General features: G+C 31.6%; 5 protein-coding genes across 5 annotated transcripts; 1 reads left to right on the forward strand and 4 right to left on the reverse strand.

Moving 5' to 3' along the window:
* Nucleotides 1-417: 417 nt before the first annotated feature.
* On the reverse strand, nucleotides 418-1,931 carry LOC100787440 (xyloglucan endotransglucosylase/hydrolase protein 22). Its single transcript, XM_003542118.4, has 3 exons — nucleotides 1,451-1,931; nucleotides 1,094-1,287; nucleotides 418-996 (listed from the first exon to the last, which is right to left on the reverse strand). Exons 1-3 carry the CDS (start codon nucleotides 1,709-1,711, stop codon nucleotides 594-596), a joined length of 858 nt encoding a protein of 285 aa, XP_003542166.1. The 5' UTR covers nucleotides 1,712-1,931; the 3' UTR covers nucleotides 418-593.
* A 1,577-nt stretch (nucleotides 1,932-3,508) lies between these two features.
* Nucleotides 3,509-4,955, reverse strand: LOC100785313 (probable xyloglucan endotransglucosylase/hydrolase protein 23-like). Its single transcript, NM_001255601.2, has 3 exons — nucleotides 4,493-4,955; nucleotides 4,188-4,381; nucleotides 3,509-4,062 (listed from the first exon to the last, which is right to left on the reverse strand). Exons 1-3 carry the CDS (start codon nucleotides 4,769-4,771, stop codon nucleotides 3,672-3,674), a joined length of 864 nt encoding a protein of 287 aa, NP_001242530.2. The 5' UTR covers nucleotides 4,772-4,955; the 3' UTR covers nucleotides 3,509-3,671.
* Nucleotides 4,956-8,384: 3,429 nt separating this feature from the next.
* LOC100784249 (probable xyloglucan endotransglucosylase/hydrolase protein 23) lies at nucleotides 8,385-9,488 on the reverse strand. Its single transcript, XM_026124886.2, is given in 2 exon segments — nucleotides 8,385-9,312; nucleotides 9,315-9,488. Coding segments are annotated over 2 exon segments (810 nt in total). The 5' UTR covers nucleotides 9,379-9,488; the 3' UTR covers nucleotides 8,385-8,566.
* Nucleotides 9,489-10,375: 887 nt separating this feature from the next.
* On the reverse strand, nucleotides 10,376-12,126 carry LOC100782104 (probable xyloglucan endotransglucosylase/hydrolase protein 23). Its single transcript, XM_003542108.5, has 3 exons — nucleotides 11,392-12,126; nucleotides 11,069-11,262; nucleotides 10,376-10,938 (listed from the first exon to the last, which is right to left on the reverse strand). Exons 1-3 carry the CDS (start codon nucleotides 11,656-11,658, stop codon nucleotides 10,542-10,544), a joined length of 858 nt encoding a protein of 285 aa, XP_003542156.1. The 5' UTR covers nucleotides 11,659-12,126; the 3' UTR covers nucleotides 10,376-10,541.
* Nucleotides 12,127-17,348: 5,222 nt separating this feature from the next.
* LOC100778340 (probable xyloglucan endotransglucosylase/hydrolase protein 23) lies at nucleotides 17,349-19,080 on the forward strand. Its single transcript, XM_003542102.5, has 3 exons — nucleotides 17,349-18,011; nucleotides 18,184-18,377; nucleotides 18,486-19,080. The coding sequence occupies exons 1-3, from the start codon at nucleotides 17,727-17,729 to the stop codon at nucleotides 18,886-18,888; spliced, it is 882 nt and encodes a 293-aa protein (XP_003542150.1). The 5' UTR covers nucleotides 17,349-17,726; the 3' UTR covers nucleotides 18,889-19,080.
* Nucleotides 19,081-19,554: the final 474 nt, after the last annotated feature.

The following is a 19,554-nucleotide window of genomic DNA, read 5'->3' on the forward strand; positions in this document are numbered from 1 at the left end:
AAAATTAATTCTATATGAAAAATATCTTGTAATGCATATTTATAGTTTAACTAAATTAATCATATATCTTAATTACGTATAATGGTTTATAATATTTTTAAAATTAGTTTTACCTAATTTATAAATAAAATTTTGCACTTAATCAAAATATATTTCAATATAAATTTATATTTGAGATTAATTAAGTCATTCATTCTAATTTTGTTTAAAAATTCAGAGCTAATTTTATCGATATTCTTCCTAAATTTATTAGGAGGAGCTCAATTTGGTCTCAGTGCTTGTATGTTTTAAATTCTAATGAAAATAATTTTTAACCTTCATACATATACCTAAAATTTTAATCACATTTTACTTGCGTTGAAGTGCGAGATTGATTTTAGTAGTGTCACGAGTCTAAAAGGTGGGAAATAAAAAATATAGCAAAAGAATTTATTTTATTATAAAAATGGCCATATTTGTTTACATAGTGATGCCAAACAGGGGAACAAATGAAAGAATTTAACTACAGTAGCTACAACAATAAAACTAATACTGGTAGTGGTATGACATTCTGATCATAGAAAATATAAGGAATGCGTTGCAATGTTTTTCTCTCAAGAGATGTTGCATTCTGGAGGAAGACCCTGTGGGAAGCGCTTAGTGTCTGTGCAATAATTGTAAATCATGTAGTTCTTCTGCACCCACTTCAACCTCTGATGGCCTGTAGCGTCCAATTCCTGTGAAAGCCATGAACCACTGCCACTGGTGGGTGTAGAAGAAGTTTTAGCGCAAGAAGATGCTCCAGAAGACCATATGCAAGCCTCAGCATTGAAGTTTCTGTAGGAAGCTGTGAACGGAGCTTGTGTCCAATCTGTCTTCACAAGTCCACCTCTTGTTGCCCAGTCATCAGCATTCCACAAACTAGAATATATCCTCATTGGCTGATTCTTTGGGAAGGGAACCCCAATAGCCTCCGAGTTCTTGAACTCTCTAATGGGAGTGCCATCAACTGAGAATCTGAATTGAAGAGAGTATGAGAAACTATGTTAAGGATCATAGGATAGAATAGAGAAAAAAGGAAACAGAGTGGAAAAATTTGTAGATAAGGACTTACATAATCCTCTGGGGGTTCCACATGATGGAGTAAGTGTGGAAATCAGCAGTTGGGTCAAACCATAGATAGAATTGTTGTTCCCTGTCCCCCTTGCCTTGGCTGAAAACGTTTGTGTGAAGGATGTATGGATCACCACTCAGATTTCCAAGAAATTCATAGTCTATTTCATCCCAAGTTGATCCTTTTGAAGATAACTGCAAATGCAAATGCAAACAAAAGGCATGTTTTCTATTATTAACTTTGAATGACAGTGTTTATAATAAAGGGATAAAAAAAAGTAAACCCCATTAATGGGTTATTAGTATTTTTATTATTCTACAATAATATAATAGTAATAAAGTTAAAGGAAGAACTTACATAATAGGCAGTGACGGTGCCAGCAGAGTTTCCAGGGACAAGCTTGAGCTGCATGTCAATCTTCCCAAAGAGATACTCATTCTTTGATTGAAAACCTGAGCCAGATGCTTTGTCCAATGAAAGAGTGAGTAACTCTCCATGGTTTAGTATCTTGGAGCGGCCATCTCCCCATGTGATGTCAAAGTCTTTGTTTAAGTCCCCAGCAAAGGCAACCATCACTAGAAGGGGAAGTAGAAGCATGTAAGAGACAGTTGAAGCCATCTCCAGAAAGCTGTATTAGTAGTGTGACCAGTGAGTGAAATATCTTTAGCAATTGGTAGTGATTAGTGAATGGATAATGTCATGTGTAGGAAGCAGGGTTGATGATGGTATTTATAATATATAGTAACATTTCCATAAGTCGGTTGGTAAGGAGAGGATAATTGTGAGGTGAGGAAGGGCATGCGAAATTGGCAAGCTAAGCTGGACACAGTTGCCTAGTTTTTGTCAATAAGACAGTGTCCAGATGCTACTCGCTATTATCTTGTTAGAAAGGACGCGGTTGCTCTCTCTTTTTCAAAGACATGCTTAAGATTCAGGATGTCTTTTCATAACTTTTAAAATTATGAGGTGGCTCAATTTCGATTTCGATTAAATTTTTATATATTTGAATTGTTTTCAAAATCAATTATGGTACAAAATATATGATAGAGCTGAAATAAATAAAAATAATTTTTATTTTTTTTATCAAAATTAATCAATTATGTAAAATTAATTTATTGTACAGTGCACGGTGCAATTGTTTGTTTGAGTTTGAGTTTGAGTTTGAGAACCTACCAGCACAAATTCTATCTACTTTGGTAGACACCAGCAAGTGACAACCAAGCCACACACTTTTCCAGCTAAAACTTTAATATAACAACCATCACGTACGCAATCTAATGTTTCATCCTTACCTCAAAAAATATCTAATGCAGATCTTGTCTTTGTTTAGTTGACATATATCAGTAACATGTTTTTTTTAATTGTTAAATAAAATCTGTATTTTTTAAATAAAAAAATGAAACTCGCATCTTTTTATAAATTCTAAGTTTACTTTTTTTATAAAGACCAATATTAATTGATAATTATTAATTTCTTTCAGCGGAAAGGATTCATACCACAAATTCCCCATTCCTTTCTTCTGCCGTACAGTTTATTCAATAAAAATATACTCAACAAAAATTCACATTTCTTAATACCACTTTTTTTTATTTATTATTTTGCCTTGCAATTGATTAGAAAAAAAAAATATCCCCAGAGTTTTTAGTTTAGCTTTTTTTCACTTTCTGTTTCAAAATAGTAATAGATTTTATGCCAGAAGTGGTTTATCACCTAGAAATTAGATAATTTTATTTTTATTTCTTATAATTTTTATTTAACGTCTAATTTATTAAAATACATATTTTTAGTTCTTATTGAGATAAATTACATAAACTAATAACGTGATAAAGAAATCATTCAAAGCTGATATAAATTGATTATATGACATAATTGATTAGTAGAATAAATTAATTTCAACAACTAAAAATATGTATTCTAGTGAAATTATGGATCAAATTATTTTTTAGTTACAAATTTTATTTTTATTTTTGTCTATCATATTAATTACTCATTTTATCTCACACTTTTCTCATCCTAATTTTATATTTTCAAATAAAATTATATTAATTATTTATATAAATTTAAATTAAACCTTTGTTTAGTATGTGACTGCTTTAGAAAATCGCATGAAAATGTCCTGATAGCGATGTCCCCTCAATGTAATTAACTTTTGGATTTTGCTAGTTCTAAAGGTATTAGTTAATGAATTATATGAGGAGTATATTTTTACGGATTTTAATAAAAATATTTTTATTATTACATCCTTAATTGGTGTTCTTGAGGCACTGATAAAACATTATCTCACTCATTTTTTATAGTACATGCAAAAAACATTAGGCTTCAACTATTTTTGCTCAAAAAATAAAAATAAAAATAGGTAGTTTGTAAAACGGTTAAGAAATTTTAGTTTAGGCCCATTTACAAGTACAAAAATCATGAAAAAATTTGACATCCAAATAACAGAACCGTTATTTTACATGCGATATATTTTACATCGTAAAAGAGCACAAACTGTGAACAGGAATTAAAAAAAAATAAAATAAAAGAATGGTAAATGAAATTATAATGTAACACTTGTGCTAGTGGAAGATGAAGTCCTCTACGAATGTGTGCATTCGAGTGGAAGGCCTTGAGCAAATCTGTTTTTGTCGGAGCAATAATTGTAAATCATGTAATTCTTCTGCACCCAGCTCAGCCTTTGCTGAGCAGTGGAATCCAGCTCTTGTGATAGCCATGCATTAGAGGATGGTGAATTTGATTTGCATGTGGATTTTCCTCTGTTCCAAACACAAGCGTTAGCGTTGAAGTTTCTGTAGGATGCAGTGAAAGGAGCTTTGGACCAATCGGTTTTGATGCGTCCACCCCTTGTGGCCCAATCATCAGCGTTCCATAGGCTTGAGTATATCCTCATCGGTTGCCTCTTCGGAAAAGGAACTCCAATTGATTCTAAATTCTTGAATTCTCTTATAGGGGTGCCATCCACAGAAAAACTGCAACGCACAATTATAATAATAAAAATTATCAACTAATGTGCTACAAAGAAACATGTGATGATGATCTATTTATTCAGCAGTAATTTGCAATTATATATATGGATTGGGTGCTTAGTGCTTACACAATGCGTTGGGGATTCCAAAGAATTGAATAAGTGTGGAAATCTGCAGTTGGGTCAAACCAGAGATAGAATTGCTGCTCTCTGTTGCCCTTGCCCTGGCTGAACACATTAGTATGCAGAATGTAAGGGTCACCACTGAGATTCCCCAAGAACTCGAAGTCAATCTCATCCCATGTTGATCCCTTTGAAGATAGCTATTAAAAGAGAAAAAGAAAACAATTATATTATATTATATTATATTATATATCTCTGTCATTGTCAACCACAGAATTAATCATGCAATCTCCATAATTAATATAACTTACATAATAAGCGGTGACAGTGCCAGCAGAGTTTCCAGGAACGAGCTTGAGCTGCATGTCAATCTTGCCAAATAAGTATTCGTTCTTGGATTGGAAGCCAGAGCCAGAGGCCTTGTCAAGGGAGAGAGTGAGAAGATTGGCGTTGTTGAGTATTTTTGCACGACCATCTCCCCACGTAATCTGAAAGTCTTGGTTGAAGTTACCGGCAGCACAAACCACAATGAAAAGGCTCACAAGCAGAGGCACAAGTGATGATAGGCTTGGAGAGAAGGAAGAAGCCATATATGTTATTTGTATATATGAAATGATGCTAAGGTTTGATGGTATTGGTTGTGGTGTGATGTATATATATATATATATATGGTGAGAGGGTGAGAGAGAGAGAGAGAGCGTGTGTGATTAATTTGCATGAAGCTGTGGATAGTTGGTATGGTACTGTAAGAAGAAAGCTGTCAAAAACTATGATATGGTACAAATTAATGGCAACTTTGTCGTATTTAATTGATCCCCAAGGTAATATTGGCTGTTGATGCACGCACGCGGTTTTTAAGAACTGAGGCTGCATATGCAGTCACTATCCTGATCCTCAGGTAAGTTAGTATGATGAAAGATTTTAATGGATAGGGTCAATCACTTTTTAGTATAAAATCGATATTACAGCCCAGAAATTTCATTCTACACACCAGAATATTTAAAGAGAAAGCATATTCGAATATATGTGCAAGGAAACCATCCACGAGTTTCCGAGTGCGTGTGTCCCACGAGTTTCTTCTAGGGTCAAATTTGGAAAGCTCTATATATTTTATTCTAGTTGGTGTTCTCGGTCAAGCCATATTCGAATATGGTTGGGGCGTATATTGGAGAGCTCTCTATCCGCGTTTCTCATACAAGGTTGGTTAATCTTGTAAACATATCACTTTTTACCATTTTTTTCGATAATCCCACGAATTTTAAGTGAAAAGTGGACTCCACATGTTTTCTAGCAAATTTATTATTACTTTATTCTCAAACCAACAATAGAAATGAAACTTTCTTTTGCTTTTCTTTTCAATCCTCACTTTCTTTGCCTTTCTTTCCATGGAAACGAACAGGCCCTAAGCCAGGCACCGATTATTTATTTATTTATTTATTGAGTATCCACCTTATTCAATACTGGAATTAATTTCCTAGGTGCTCACTGCTAATCTCAGACCCACATATTGTCATTTTCTTGTGTGAATTTCCATGGATTCCTGTTACCAGTGTTATTAACTGCGGATTGGGGAAAATGACACAAAGTCTGCTATATTTATAATGGGTAGCATTGGCAGGCAAATATTTTATGTCACTTGACATGTATAATTTATATATCAATTATGTATGTATACATTTCTCAAACTTAAAAAAATCATAAAAAATTTAATACCTCCAATTTTTTATATCAAGAAAATATAAATATTCAAATACTAAGAAAAATAATAATAAACACTAAACACTAATTTGTACCCAAAAAAACACTAAACAGTAATTATTCAAATACTTTAATAATTTTAACCATATATATCAAATAATCTAAAGTAAATAAGTAATAAATGATAGGAAGTTGCTATATATATATACACCATTTTTTTAAAGTACAACCTCATTTTTTATTTTTATATTTTAATTATTCATTATACCCTTTTTACTTAAAAGAGATACACCCATTTAGCCCGCATGTGATAAACTGCCGAATAAGCTTCTGTTAAGATGAGCGAGCATTTTAGCTAGGGATGTTGTTAGGGGCACCCAGCACTATTGCTAGTACATCCAACATTTTTCCATTTTTCTAATTTTGCTCTTTATGGACAAAAATATTTGTAACGAATTAATTTAAAATTAATGGCCCAATCAATATTAATATATATTGGTTTTTTGATTTTTTTTAATTCTTAAAGTTTTTTTTAATTATTAATATGTTAAATTACTCATTTGTGCATTAAATTTTTTTTACTATTACAAAATTTAATATATATTAAATTTTGTAATAGTAAATATTTTTTATTTATAAAAAATATACAAATTAAATAATTCGTATGATCTATATCAAAATTAATTGTCACAAAATTTATTATTTAAATTTAAATGTGAATTAAATATACATTAAAAATTTTAGTGTTATGTATAACAATATTATTTATTTTATAACGTAATTAGCTCATTAGCTTGGTTGGTTAAAGCGTTGTGCTAATAATTTGAAAGTCACAAACTTCTATGGAAGAACTTCATCCGTAAAAGACAAAATTGGAAAAATGAGAAAATGCTGGGTGCACCTAACAACACCCTTTAGCTAGTCCCAACTTGCTTGGTTTATGAGTTAAACACACTATTCATAGGCCCAAGTCAATTTAACCTAAAAAATATTTGTTCAATAACTGGAACCACCAAATAGCTAGAGTTTTAAATAAGTCAAACAATTTAATTGCATGTAGTTTTAAATAAATCATATACTTGTATTTTAAATAAAACTATTTTTTAAAAACTAAATTATTTTTTATTTATTGTGTATTTTTAATTTTTTTAATTTAAATATAACTATAATTTAAACTATTAAATTATAGTAATAATTAAATTATTAATTTATATTTTTAAAAATAGAAAGTAAAAATATTTTATTAACTCTAATTTATATATATTGTGTGGAGGCTAGGTTTAAGGGTGTTTATTGGTAGGGTTTCATCAAATTCATTATTCCACTTGATCAACCAAAACAATTTTGGTTGAATTTGGTTAAATTTGTGTAATTTTCTATCAAATTCGAACTAAACTAAACCAACCTGATGAATAGCGAATTAGTTGGGGTTGAGTCAATGGATAAAAAAATAAAATTTTTAAGAAAAATATATTTTTTACCTTGTCATTTTCAAATGACATTTTGATATATAACTTTTGAATAGCTATATAGTATATGCATTTTTATTTTATTCTTTCAAATATTTATGCTATAAAGACAAAAATTCATATACAACTATGAAACACTAGATAGTTAAAAAAAAGAAAGAAAGAAAATAACACATTTTTTTATTTGTTCTAAGGTGTTTTAAATGCCTTTGGAGTTTAAATAAATACAAATTCTTACGAAAAGAGATGTTAACTTTCATACCAAAATAACTTACCATGTGATCAATTTAAAAGTTAAAACAATTAATGCTAACACAAAAAAAAGTTAATGCTAACTAATAAAATAACGCATTAAAAGAAATTAAACCAAAACTTTAATAAAAAAAGAAAGAAACTGATGCTAAGCGGTGAGATGACATAAAAATTGATGTTACCATAGCCAATTTAAACAATCCTAACTAATAATACATTAAAAATATGTTACATTATATTGTATTGGGTTGGGTTCATAGGTTCAACACCAAAATTCAGTACCAACGAATAATGTGTTTAATTGGAATGGGTTTACTTTGAGTCAAAACACTAAAATATCAAAGAGTTTGGGCTAGGATGGATTAGTTTGGGTTCATAGGTACCCATATTCCTGCACTAATTCTAGAATACTTTTTTACCTTCTGGATTGGTTACTCTAGAAGCAACAAAAAAAAAAGTACATTCTATAATATAATTTTACATTTCACATTGACTATTCCAGAAGGAAAAAAAAAGGTTTGCCGGAAGCAATAATCCTATATTCATGACTAGGTTTACATCTCTAAATTCGATCCATGACTGGCTTTGACCCAAATTGATGTTTTTTTTCCTGTCAAAGGTCAAGTTAGGCAGGTTCCTAACTCTATTCAAATTTACTTGTATACCTGGTCTCAAATATTGAATTCGTATTATCTTCATACATTCTCACATATATACTTCTGTTTGTTAGTTTGTTGCTCCTTTGACTATGAATATTAGCAGAGCTACAGCTTAAACAAATTAATTTTAGCAAATTTGAATTCTGTAAATTAAGTGTAAAAGATTCAAGATATATTAGTGAGGCTTCTTTCCGTTTCTTGTAATACAATCATGATGTAAATTAAGTGTAAAAGTTTCAAGATATACTAACTTGCAAGTATCAAAGAATAAAAGAATGAACATCCATACAAATGAAAACCAATTCAATCATGATGCTTGGCACTCTGGGGGAAGGCCTTGTGGAAATCTATTGGTGTCAGTGCAGTAATTGTAAATCATGTAATTCTTCTGCACCCAACTCAGTCTGTCTTGGCTTGTTGAATCCAACTGTTGGTTGAACCAGGCATTGGAGGAGGCAGAGTTGGAAGTGCAAGATGATGCTCCAGAATGGACACAGGCATTGGCATTGAAGTTCCTATATGATGCTGTGAATGGAGCTTGGCTCCAATCAGTCTTCACAATGCCACCTCTTGTTGCCCAGTCATCAGCATTCCATAGGCTTGAGTATATCCTCATTGGCTGCTCCTTTGGGAATGAAACTCTTTTCGATTCCATGTTCTTGAATTCTCTTATTGGGGTCCCATCCACTGAGAAGCTGAAACATACATATGAACCACCATGGATTGATTAATACAATTCATGCTGTGAAATATCAAAGTTTAGTAGCATTGACATTAATTGAGGCATGTATAAACATGATACATTAATCTTGAGTACAATACAATTGTATACTGTTACTATACTTACCTAATAGGCAGTGACAGTGCCTGCAGAATTTCCGGGTACAAGCTTGAGTTGCATATCAATCTTGCCAAAGAGATACTCGTTCTTGGACTGAAACCCTGATCCGGAGGCTTTGTCAAGGGAAAGAGTAAGAAGATCGCCGTTGTTGAGTATCTTGGCACGACCATCTCCCCATGTTATGTCAAAATCCTGGTAGAAGTTGCCATGGAAGAGGCCAACAATACCAATGCATAAAGGACGGTTTTTGTTGAACATGTGGAATGAAGAGATGCCATGATTGTTTTGAATGAAATGAAATGTAGACAGAGGAAGGAAAAGATGTAATAGCTTGCTAGAAGTAATGAAATGTGAGAGAGAAGGAAAGAAAGGGATGATTGTGGCGGATAGGTAGGATTGGTATTTATACAAGTATGGAAGCTGCTATCACTATTATCAGCTTTGCGCGTAGGACAATTGTTAGTGTGTCAGTAAGAGTTGGAACAGACATTAAAATATTAGCAATTGGCTGTCATGTAGTCATGCCAAGTGGTTTGGACGCGCTTTTGGTTTTTTAATGGCCCAAGAAATTACAAAGTTGGTTCGGAATGGGCATGCTTCTGGTTCTCTAAATATTCATAAGAAGCAATTTCCAAATACGCGTGCATATAACGTTCTCTCAAGAAAAATACAAAAGTAACGTTTGCGTGAATCCAATTATAGAAGAGAAGAAGTAGACCGTGACTCCGTGAGCTGGTCTAATCCATGGCACATAAATGCTCAGATGCTAAAAGCGTTGACCACATAATTTTATACAGATTATGCAAATATTAATTAATCGCCTAAATCTTCCACTTTCATACGGAATATGTCCTTGTCCTTCAATAGGACAGTTGGAGAAACATATTGCTTCACTTGTTACTTTAAAAGCTAAGATTGTGATTTTTATATTTAAGAGAATTTGTTTTGTCAATAAAAAAAACAGATCCTAAGTTTCTTTCTTGTAGTTTGCCTTGATCTTACTTAATAAATCTTTTGTTATTATATAGTGAATATTTAATCATAACTAATTATGTAATTATATTTTATAACAAAATCTGAAATCATATTCAATCTAAAATCATGTTATCGTGAATTTTAATTTTATTTTTAATTTGTTCAGTTTTTGAATTATTTAATTTTTATTATTTAGATTTTTCTTTTTTTTAACTTTTATCATATTAAATCAGTTTAATGTGATAAAAATATTCGTAAAGCACAACTGTTATAACTAAAGTCTTTAAGGAAAATAGGAAAGAAAGAAAGAATGAACCATTTGAATTGAACACTGTATAACAAGACTTTTACAACTAATCAAAGAATTTATCATTATGGAAATTACAAAAGATAAGAAAAAGGAAACTCAAAAAGAGAGCTGAAAATTGGAGTCTGGATCAATCCACACAGGGAAATTAAAATATTTTTAGGCAGTGTTACATTCTGGAGGAAGGCCCTGTGGAAATCTTTGAGTGTCAGAGCAGTAATTGTAGATCATGTAATTCTTCTGCAGCCACTTGAGCCTCTCCTGATTAGTTGAATCCAACTCTTCTGAGAGCCAAGCATTGTTGGAAGAGGAAGGGTTGTTTGAGCCGCAAGATGATGTTCCAGAGGACACAGTGCAGGCATTGGCATTGAAGTTTCTGTATGAAGCTGTGAAAGGAGCTTGAGTCCAATCTGTCTTAACAAGGCCTCCCCTTGTGGCCCAATCATCTGCATTCCACAGACTTGAGTATATCCTCATTGCCTGGTTCTTGGGGAATGGAACACCCTTTGACTCCATGTTCTTGAACTCCCTAATTGGACTTCCATCCACCGAGAAGCTGAAACAAAATTAACAAACAAATTTATTTAGTTGCTTCCAGCACAAGTTATAAGAAAAAAAATGCACATTGAATTAATTTTATAATTATTTATATATATCGAGGATTGCATACTAAGTTAGAAACCTACACAATACGTTGGGGGTTCCAGAGGATGGAATAGGTGTGAAAATCTGCAGTTGGGTCAAACCAGAGGTAGAATTGTTGCTCCCTATTGCCCTTGCCTTGGCTGAACACGTTGGTGTGAAGGATGTATGGCTCACCGCTCAAATTACCCAAGAATTCAAAGTCAATCTCATCCCATGTTGCTCCTTTTGAAGATAACTGAAATTCAGCACCACGAATATTTCACATCACTCTATTAGTATTATATATGTTAACCTATTACCGAAGTTTATGAACAATATGTATGACTAGATGCAAATATAGTAGTAGGGTAGAATATGATTATACGTAGTAGGCTGTGACGGTGCCAGCAGAGTTGCCTGGAACTAGTTTGAGTTGCATATCAATTTTACCAAAAAGGTATTCGTTCTTGGATTGGAAACCCGAGCCAGAGGCTTTGTCAAGAGACAGAGTGAGAAGCTCGCCATTGTTGAGTATCTTAGCACGCCCATCTCCCCAAGTGATATCAAAATCTTGGTAAAAATTGCCCGCAGAGGCAATCACAAAATACCCAATTACCGTGCATATTAACAATGCAACTCTTGAAAAAGCCATTCAGAAGGTGTTTCAAAATTCAGATAAAATTAAGCAATATGTAAGAATGAATGAAATGGTATTTGATTATGAGAATGTTGGGTGCTAAAAGTGTGTTATTGCAAAGAATGGCAGGCTTGAATGGTATTTATAGGTGAAATAGAAAGTAGATAGCCAGAAAAGAGGAAAGTTAGAAGAAGGTACGTGGAATGTTGATTTAGTTGTTTACAGCTGGTGAAGAATGAGGAACGAGTAAAGTAGTAGTTGTTATAGATGAACGCCCACACGAATCATTGCACGCGTTTCTCCATGAAATGCATATAAGAATTAAGAAGCACCGCCATATATACACTGTTGTCGTCGTTGGAGTAGGTCTCTGATGTCGTATCTAGAAGACTAAAACTATAGTATGTTATTGCTACCTTTTTTTCATTGTGGTCAGCATTAGTGCCTTTTTTCAACAAGTCGTGAAATCCTCTTTCTTCGACACAAACATTTGATTTGCACGCTTAAGATTATATAAACAATCATGAGCTGTTCCCTTACTAAATCTAATTTTATTCTGTACCTATCCAGTAGTGTTTTAGTTGACAAACATCAGCAACATTTTTTTAAATTTTTTTTTATTACCAAATCAAATTTGTGTATTTTTTAAACAAAAACTGAAAGTCATATATTTTTAATAATTTTTTCATCAAGTTTATGGACTTGTTGAGCTATTTTAATTTCCTACTTCTAAATCATATTATAATTTTTTTTCAATCCTCACACTAGCTATAAGAATACTAGAGTAGTTAATTATAATTGTAGCTATCTATTCTTAGATAAATCTTCAATTGACATTGTATATGAAACCGATTTACAATTATCAAGAAAGAAAGTTATCTGATAAGTTCTTGTTGACAATATGAATTAATTTATAAAACTGAAAAAAAAGTTAAACACAAGCTGTAAATCAAAATAAATTTGGTACTATACATACACTTTTCTAAAACATACTTATTGAACCATAAAAATTTAATTAGAAGAAAAAAAATTAGTAGTGTATTTTATTAATAATTTCAAATACACTACTAGAAAAATGTTGTCCAGAGACAGACGAAATTGATCGTTATATCGGAAAAAATCAGCCACTACTTAAATCAGAAACAGAAATAGTGACAGAAAAGATGTGCACCAAAAATCCAACTCTCTAAGTCGTTAGCAACCGAAATGATCCTCGGTCGCTGTGTTGCTAAACCGCTATAACTTAATTAGTCTTTTACCTTACAATCAATTAAAAAATGTTGTCCCTGAGATCGTGGTTTAGGGTTCATAATTTTTTTTCTTTTAAATATTATGTTTGATTTTATTTTCTTCCATTAAAATTTTATCAAAAGATGAAATAATAAGATAAAGTGAATACAAAAATTAAATCAGAAATATTTTCTCAAACAAAACAATTTTGTTTTATTTATTTATTTTAGTTTCAAAATAATAATTAATTTTATGCTAGAAAATAGTTTTTATCTCCAAAATTAGCTCAGTTTAATTTTATTTATTATAGTTTTTATTATAAAATTCATGTTAATTAGTTCTCATTCTTAGGGTATGTTTTGATTTGTTAAACTTATAGTATTGGATAGGAAAAGAAAAAAATAACGCAAGATAAAAATATAAGTTACATGAATATTTATTAAAATCTAGTATTTTTTTAAATGATTTTGTTGGTTAGTTTTTATTTTTTTATTAAAAAGGTAAAGATAGATAAAAAAATATGTGTTTTTAATATTTTGTATGTGAGAAAAAAATTCTTTCATGATTTTTTTAATAACAAAAATTAGAGATTTTATCATATATTCATAAACTGAACTGAATTTGTGTTGTCTCTTGTTCTATTTTTAAAAAAAATCAAATATGAAACAAAAATATTTATTATATTTAGTAATATAATTTTTAACAAATCAAACTTACTATTAATTAATTATGTCAAGTGGTGACTTGACAATTGAATCATTTAAACGAGACAATACTTAATTACATCATTAAATAAAGTATTTTTTATATATTGAAACCACAGTTGTTTTCTACGAGAGAAAAGCATGCATTTTAATGAAATAAACTAATGATAATAACTAAAGCTACGCTTCCCGATCTGGTCACTTTTTTTTTTATTTTTTTTAAATTCACATCTTAGGGACACTACTAACAGTACGTGCATCATCATTTATCTATGGTTCAATAAATATTTCTTTTTTGAAAGATTTCAATAAATATTTACATAATACATATTTAAATTATATAATTTATATAAAAAGAATTAATAATAATTGATTTTGATTATGTGTAACTCCTCTGCATCCAATCAAGTGATGAATTAATATGTTAAAATTAAGAATAATTTTGAATCACAATTTATTTCTTTTCCATAAGAAAAACCCTCCACTGAAACCGACAAGTGAATTCAAAATTCTGACGCAGATAGTCAGCATGTGCAGACAAATGGAAACTAGTCACCAGTGCCAGAAAGGAAGGCATATTGTTTTTAATGGGAAACATGGGCAAGAGGAGGAAATGCACTTGCTTAATTCCAAATTAATTAATGTGGGGTTGCTTTGATACTTGCACATTAAAAGAGCTGGATACAGATCGCTTCGGTTAATTAAATCACTTTCTCTAAAATGGTTTAATTTTTTCAAAACCGCTCCACTCGATTTTAGATCGGTTCGCTTTAGTTATTTTTTCACACCCCTAGGTCACTAGGTGTGATTATATATGTTCTTAATTTTGATCAAGTATAAAAAAAAATAATTTTAATACTCTTTCTTTTTCTTTTTTAAATGTTAGAGTTAAAAAAAAACTATCTATCTATAATTTTCAAAATTGAAGATAAAATAATTACTTTTTTGGTCAACTATACTCTTACTTTCAATTTCCATCTATATAGAAAAATTTAAACAATATCATAGGACTGTTTTTTGGCCAGCTATATCATAAGACTTAGGTCTAAGCTTTAACAATACATAACAAGATTCATTAACACTGACAAGTTTACATCAAGAATAAAAAATCAATTTAGTTCTTGTATTTTACTGTTATTTTAGTCCCCTGAAACTAAAAAAAAAAATACGGGTAAAATAGGAAACAAATATTTACTTTTAAATTAAAAGAGTGATATAATATTTATAAAAAAAATATTAAGTCATGATATTTGCTATATTTTAATTTTTGAAATTATTAAGTAAAAAAATGGTTATCTATAACAATCAATAAAAATAATATCATATACTGGTTTCCATTTTTTAAACTTATTTTACTCCTTTTAACTGTCATAAAGATAATTTAAGTGCACATTTCCTCACATTTTCTATTTAACCTCCGCTCTTTCTTCCTCTTTTTATTTTGTTTCTATTTTAAAAAACAGAAAGGAACCTTCCCCTAGTTTTAAAAAAAATTGAATTACCTTCTATTTTCTTTTAAAATTAAACCCTCAAACATAATTTTAATTGCTTAAAATTAGTTTCATTTTATTTTAGTCTGGATCCAATTCCGGACCCTAGTCAAAGTACATGAACTCGGCCCAAATTCGACCCACAAAGAAGGCACAGCAGACGCGCGAAAATCTAAAACTCTGCAAATATGTGGTGATTTAACTTTGCTACAATTACGAAATAATTTGTACGAAACAGAGAAAAATCAAACGTGACTCTATTTTATCGGATAATTATTAGTTAAAAAATTTATATAAAAAATAAGTTTAACATTTGACGGAAATCACGTTGAATCGTTGGTATAAGATTTCGTGAAATTTTGTTTAGATTCAGAAAATTTCCTGGCATGGTGATTACTGATTACTCTGTGGCAGACAAAAGTGTTTTACTTGAACAGCTTTGGAGTAATTTTGCAGAAAGGAAATCTCCACCTCCACTCTCAACACACCTCTAAAACGATTTTCCCTCACATTTACGTTGAATTATTGCATGCATGTTTCTTTCTCCGTCTCTCCAGGTTTGCCAAAGAATCTTGAACTTTCAATACGTTTTATTGTCAGACTCATTCTGAATATCAATTACCTGATGATAAAGGCTATAAATCTAAGAAGGTTCCTCGCAGTGGAAATTAGCAAGTACTGAGAGGAATCCACACTCCCCCTTTCCCCACTCCTCTCCAACGCCTTCATTTTCCTTATCACTTACCACATTTGAATTGATCTATTCAATGGATCGTAGATGAGTAAAATACTAAAATTTGTGGTATTACAAAAGATGCGTGGAAAGCAATAATAGGAATCTTATTATTTATATAATTTTAAACTCCAGGAGGATTTTTTATTATAATTTTTAATAAATTTCAACCAATAAAAAATATGTATTTATAAGAAGTGTGTTATGTCCTCCAAAAAGAAAAATTACTCCAAAAAGTAAGACTTCCACCTTCTCCTATGACAAGTTTTCATGAACTGATAAAAAAATATTTTTAAAAAACATTATTTTTTATAAATGTTATTTTTTAAAATTAGTTTCTCAAATCTATGATTTTCAAGAAATCAAAACTTTCTCTCGTGCCCAAACGTCCCATGAGGAATGCTCTTAAATAAACATGTAAAATTAACACACTTATTATTATATATAATTTTTTTGGATGGAATTTTTTTATTAATTACTTATAAAAGAAGAAAATATGAAAATAAACTAAATTAAGTTTTTTCCTATTAGTTGAAATCAACTTATGTATAAATTAAATGAGATAATTTCAATAAAAATTAAAGGGGATAAATTAAGTTAACTTTATAAAATAATTTATTTTGGCTTAATATTTTTTTTATCTAAACGAAGTATTAAAGTTTGTGATTGGATGATAATATAAAGAATTTTAAGTTATTAATATTTAATTATTATTTGATGAGTTTTACATACATATTTCATAATGAAAATTATGTTAAAAAATATGATTTTTTTTACATAGTATCTTAGCGAATAGTAACCGATAGTTAAACCGCTTCGCTATTGTCTAGAAAAATCCTTTTCAGATTTCAGATTTCAGATTTATCCTCTCTGCTCTTAAGGATTTTTTTTATTTTTTTTTATATCCTTGGTTATCTCATATTTTAGTTGCATAATGTAAATAGGTTATAACCAAGGGTGAACGCTTCTTTTGGTTTCTGTCTTGTAAATGGGTTTTTGGTACTCCTTCTACCAATGATCAATGTACATGTTCATCTTCGCAAAAAGAAAGAAAGCAGGAAACTGTCCTACTCAAATTATATGAAAGTATATATAACACGTTTTGTTATAAAGAAAAACACATTTTTACTGTAGTAGTGTAGTTTATTGAAAGAAAAAAAAAAGAGGGTAGTGAATTAATATAATTAATAATAACCAATGAAAAAAAGTAGTGAATTAATATAATTAATAATAACAATCAAAAGTAGTGGTACAACACATATCTCTTTCTGTAAATAATTACGAACACGTGAAAGTTTGAGTGAGGTTGATGACTTTAACTTGTAACCATGAGTCTTAATTTCTCTCTATACACGTGTAATTGTGATGTTGTGATGTGATTTGCAGCATACACAGGGCCAGAATTTCTAGAATTTACATACATGCATGTGAAGGAATGAAACTAATCCCTCCTTGCCGCTGACCAGGCAAGCCAAAAAGGTCCCGTGGAAGATACCAGAAACTAGACTTATAAATCCTCAACTTGTAGCACTTTGGATAAATCCCACGAATCAACAATAATACCACACGCTTGCAAGAGCCGAACCCAGGTTTGGTTTGGTGGAACAAAACAAACCTAGGAAGTCATAGCCCTTGCGCCGAATGTGTGTAAAATAACAGAAGCACCACGTAATGGACCACTATAAAGTATAAACTACTATGACAAATATGCTATTGAATCATATTGCTGTCCAGCTGTTGAGTTCCCACATCATCCCACCCATCAACTTTTTATTATTATTCAAACACATCCCCAAGCCTCCACAAACCCCATAGACTACTATAAATTCGAGGAGGTGAAAAATTTTCCTTCTCATCAATTAATTGTGCACGAAATACCAATTCTGTCTCACATAGTTCTATAACACCACAAACTGTCCAATTCCAATGGTTGTTTTCTCTTGTGTTAAAACAATGGTTGTGCTTGTCCTTGCGTTTCTAATCTCTGTGCCTTCTATGGTTGCTTCTGCTGTCAGCTTGTACCAAGATGTTGATGTCACGTGGGGAGATGGCAGAGGTAAGATTCTGAACAATGGTCAGCTTCTTACTCTGTCTCTCGACAGAGCCTCTGGCTCTGGCTTTCAGTCCAAGAATCAGTATCTATATGGCAAAATTGACATGCAAATCAAACTTGTCCCTGGAAATTCCGCTGGCACGGTCACCGCTTTTTACGTGAGTCCCCTTAATCAATCCTAATTCATCTGATTCAATAACTATCCAAAATAGTGCCAATAACTTGCTTAGCACACCACAACACACACACACGCATACATATTCATATTGCATATTCATGTTGCTTAATTAATTCTGACTATTTTTAATGTATAATTTGTGCATGACGCAGTTACGTTCAGAAGGGTCATCTTGGGATGAGATAGACTTTGAGTTCCTGGGAAATCTGAGTGGTGATCCTTACATAGTTCATACTAATGTGTACACACAAGGCAAGGGTAATAGGGAGCAACAATTCTATCTTTGGTTTGACCCAACTGCAGATTTTCACACCTATTCCTTTCTCTGGAATCCTGCACATGTTGTGTAAGTTTATAAAATCTAAAGCATATAATGATATAAATATAACCTTGAATTGGAAATTAGAATATTCAATATTCAATACTCAATGCATGGAATCTTTTACTTTACCAGATTCTATGTTGATGGAAGACCAATTAGGGAGTTCAAGAACTTGGAGGGTGCGGGTATTGAATACCCAAAGAAACAGCCTATGAGGTTATATTCAAGTCTATGGAACGCTGATGACTGGGCAACAAGAGGAGGGCTTGTGAAGACAGATTGGAGTGAAGCACCATTCACTGCTTCTTTCAGGAACTTCAGAGCCAATGGTTGCGTTTGGTCCAATGGGGTTTCTTCATGCAACTCCAGCACCTCTTCTGAAAAAGCTTGGCTATATTCTCAACAGCTTGATTCCACAAACCAGAAGAAGCTAAAATGGGTGCAGAAGAATTACATGATTTACGATTATTGCACAGACCTCAAACGATTCCCTCAGGGTCTTCCTCTGGAATGCACGGTTCGCACCAAGTCATAAGAAAAATATATGCAAACTGCTTTTGTATTTGTATATGTCAATATGTTTGTGCATTCCATTTTCCCATTATACTGCATCGCTTGTCAATGTCATTCTTTCTGCAATTATTTTGGATTCAGAGGGCGTCGTAATGTAATAATTAAATGTTTATTAAAGTAAAATAAATAAAAATGGGATACTATTTCTGAGCAATAAAGTAAGACTTGCAACTTGTGACAAATTTCTCAAACTAGGTTACTTTTAGAAACTAATTCTCAAAAGGGGGCTGTTTTGAAATTTTTTCCAGGGGGGTCTGTTTTTGAAGGGGACTCGCCAGTGGGGTTGGCGAGTTGGACACGTGGCAGCGCCTGGTGGACTCGCCAGTGGGGTTGGCGAGTTGCTGTCCACGTGGCGGGTCCCGCCACTCGTACTGACGAAATGCTTTTTACGGAAAAAAAATTTTTTAACTTCAAACGCGTATAACTTTTGATAGGAATGTCCGTTTGAGGCCCATAATATGTCAAAATGCTCGAAATTGAATGAAGAATCCCTTGGCAGATTCTCGAAGGGGATTTGGTCAATTCATTTTCCCAAAAAATGGATTTAATATTCAACCACCCATTTTTTTAATCTTAAATCCTATTTTTGAGTTACTTAGAGGTCAATCTTTGGGAAAATGAGTTGACC

This window comes from Glycine max, chromosome 13, assembly GCF_000004515.6.
Source record: "Glycine max cultivar Williams 82 chromosome 13, Glycine_max_v4.0, whole genome shotgun sequence".
NCBI lineage: Eukaryota > Viridiplantae > Streptophyta > Magnoliopsida > Fabales > Fabaceae > Glycine > Glycine max.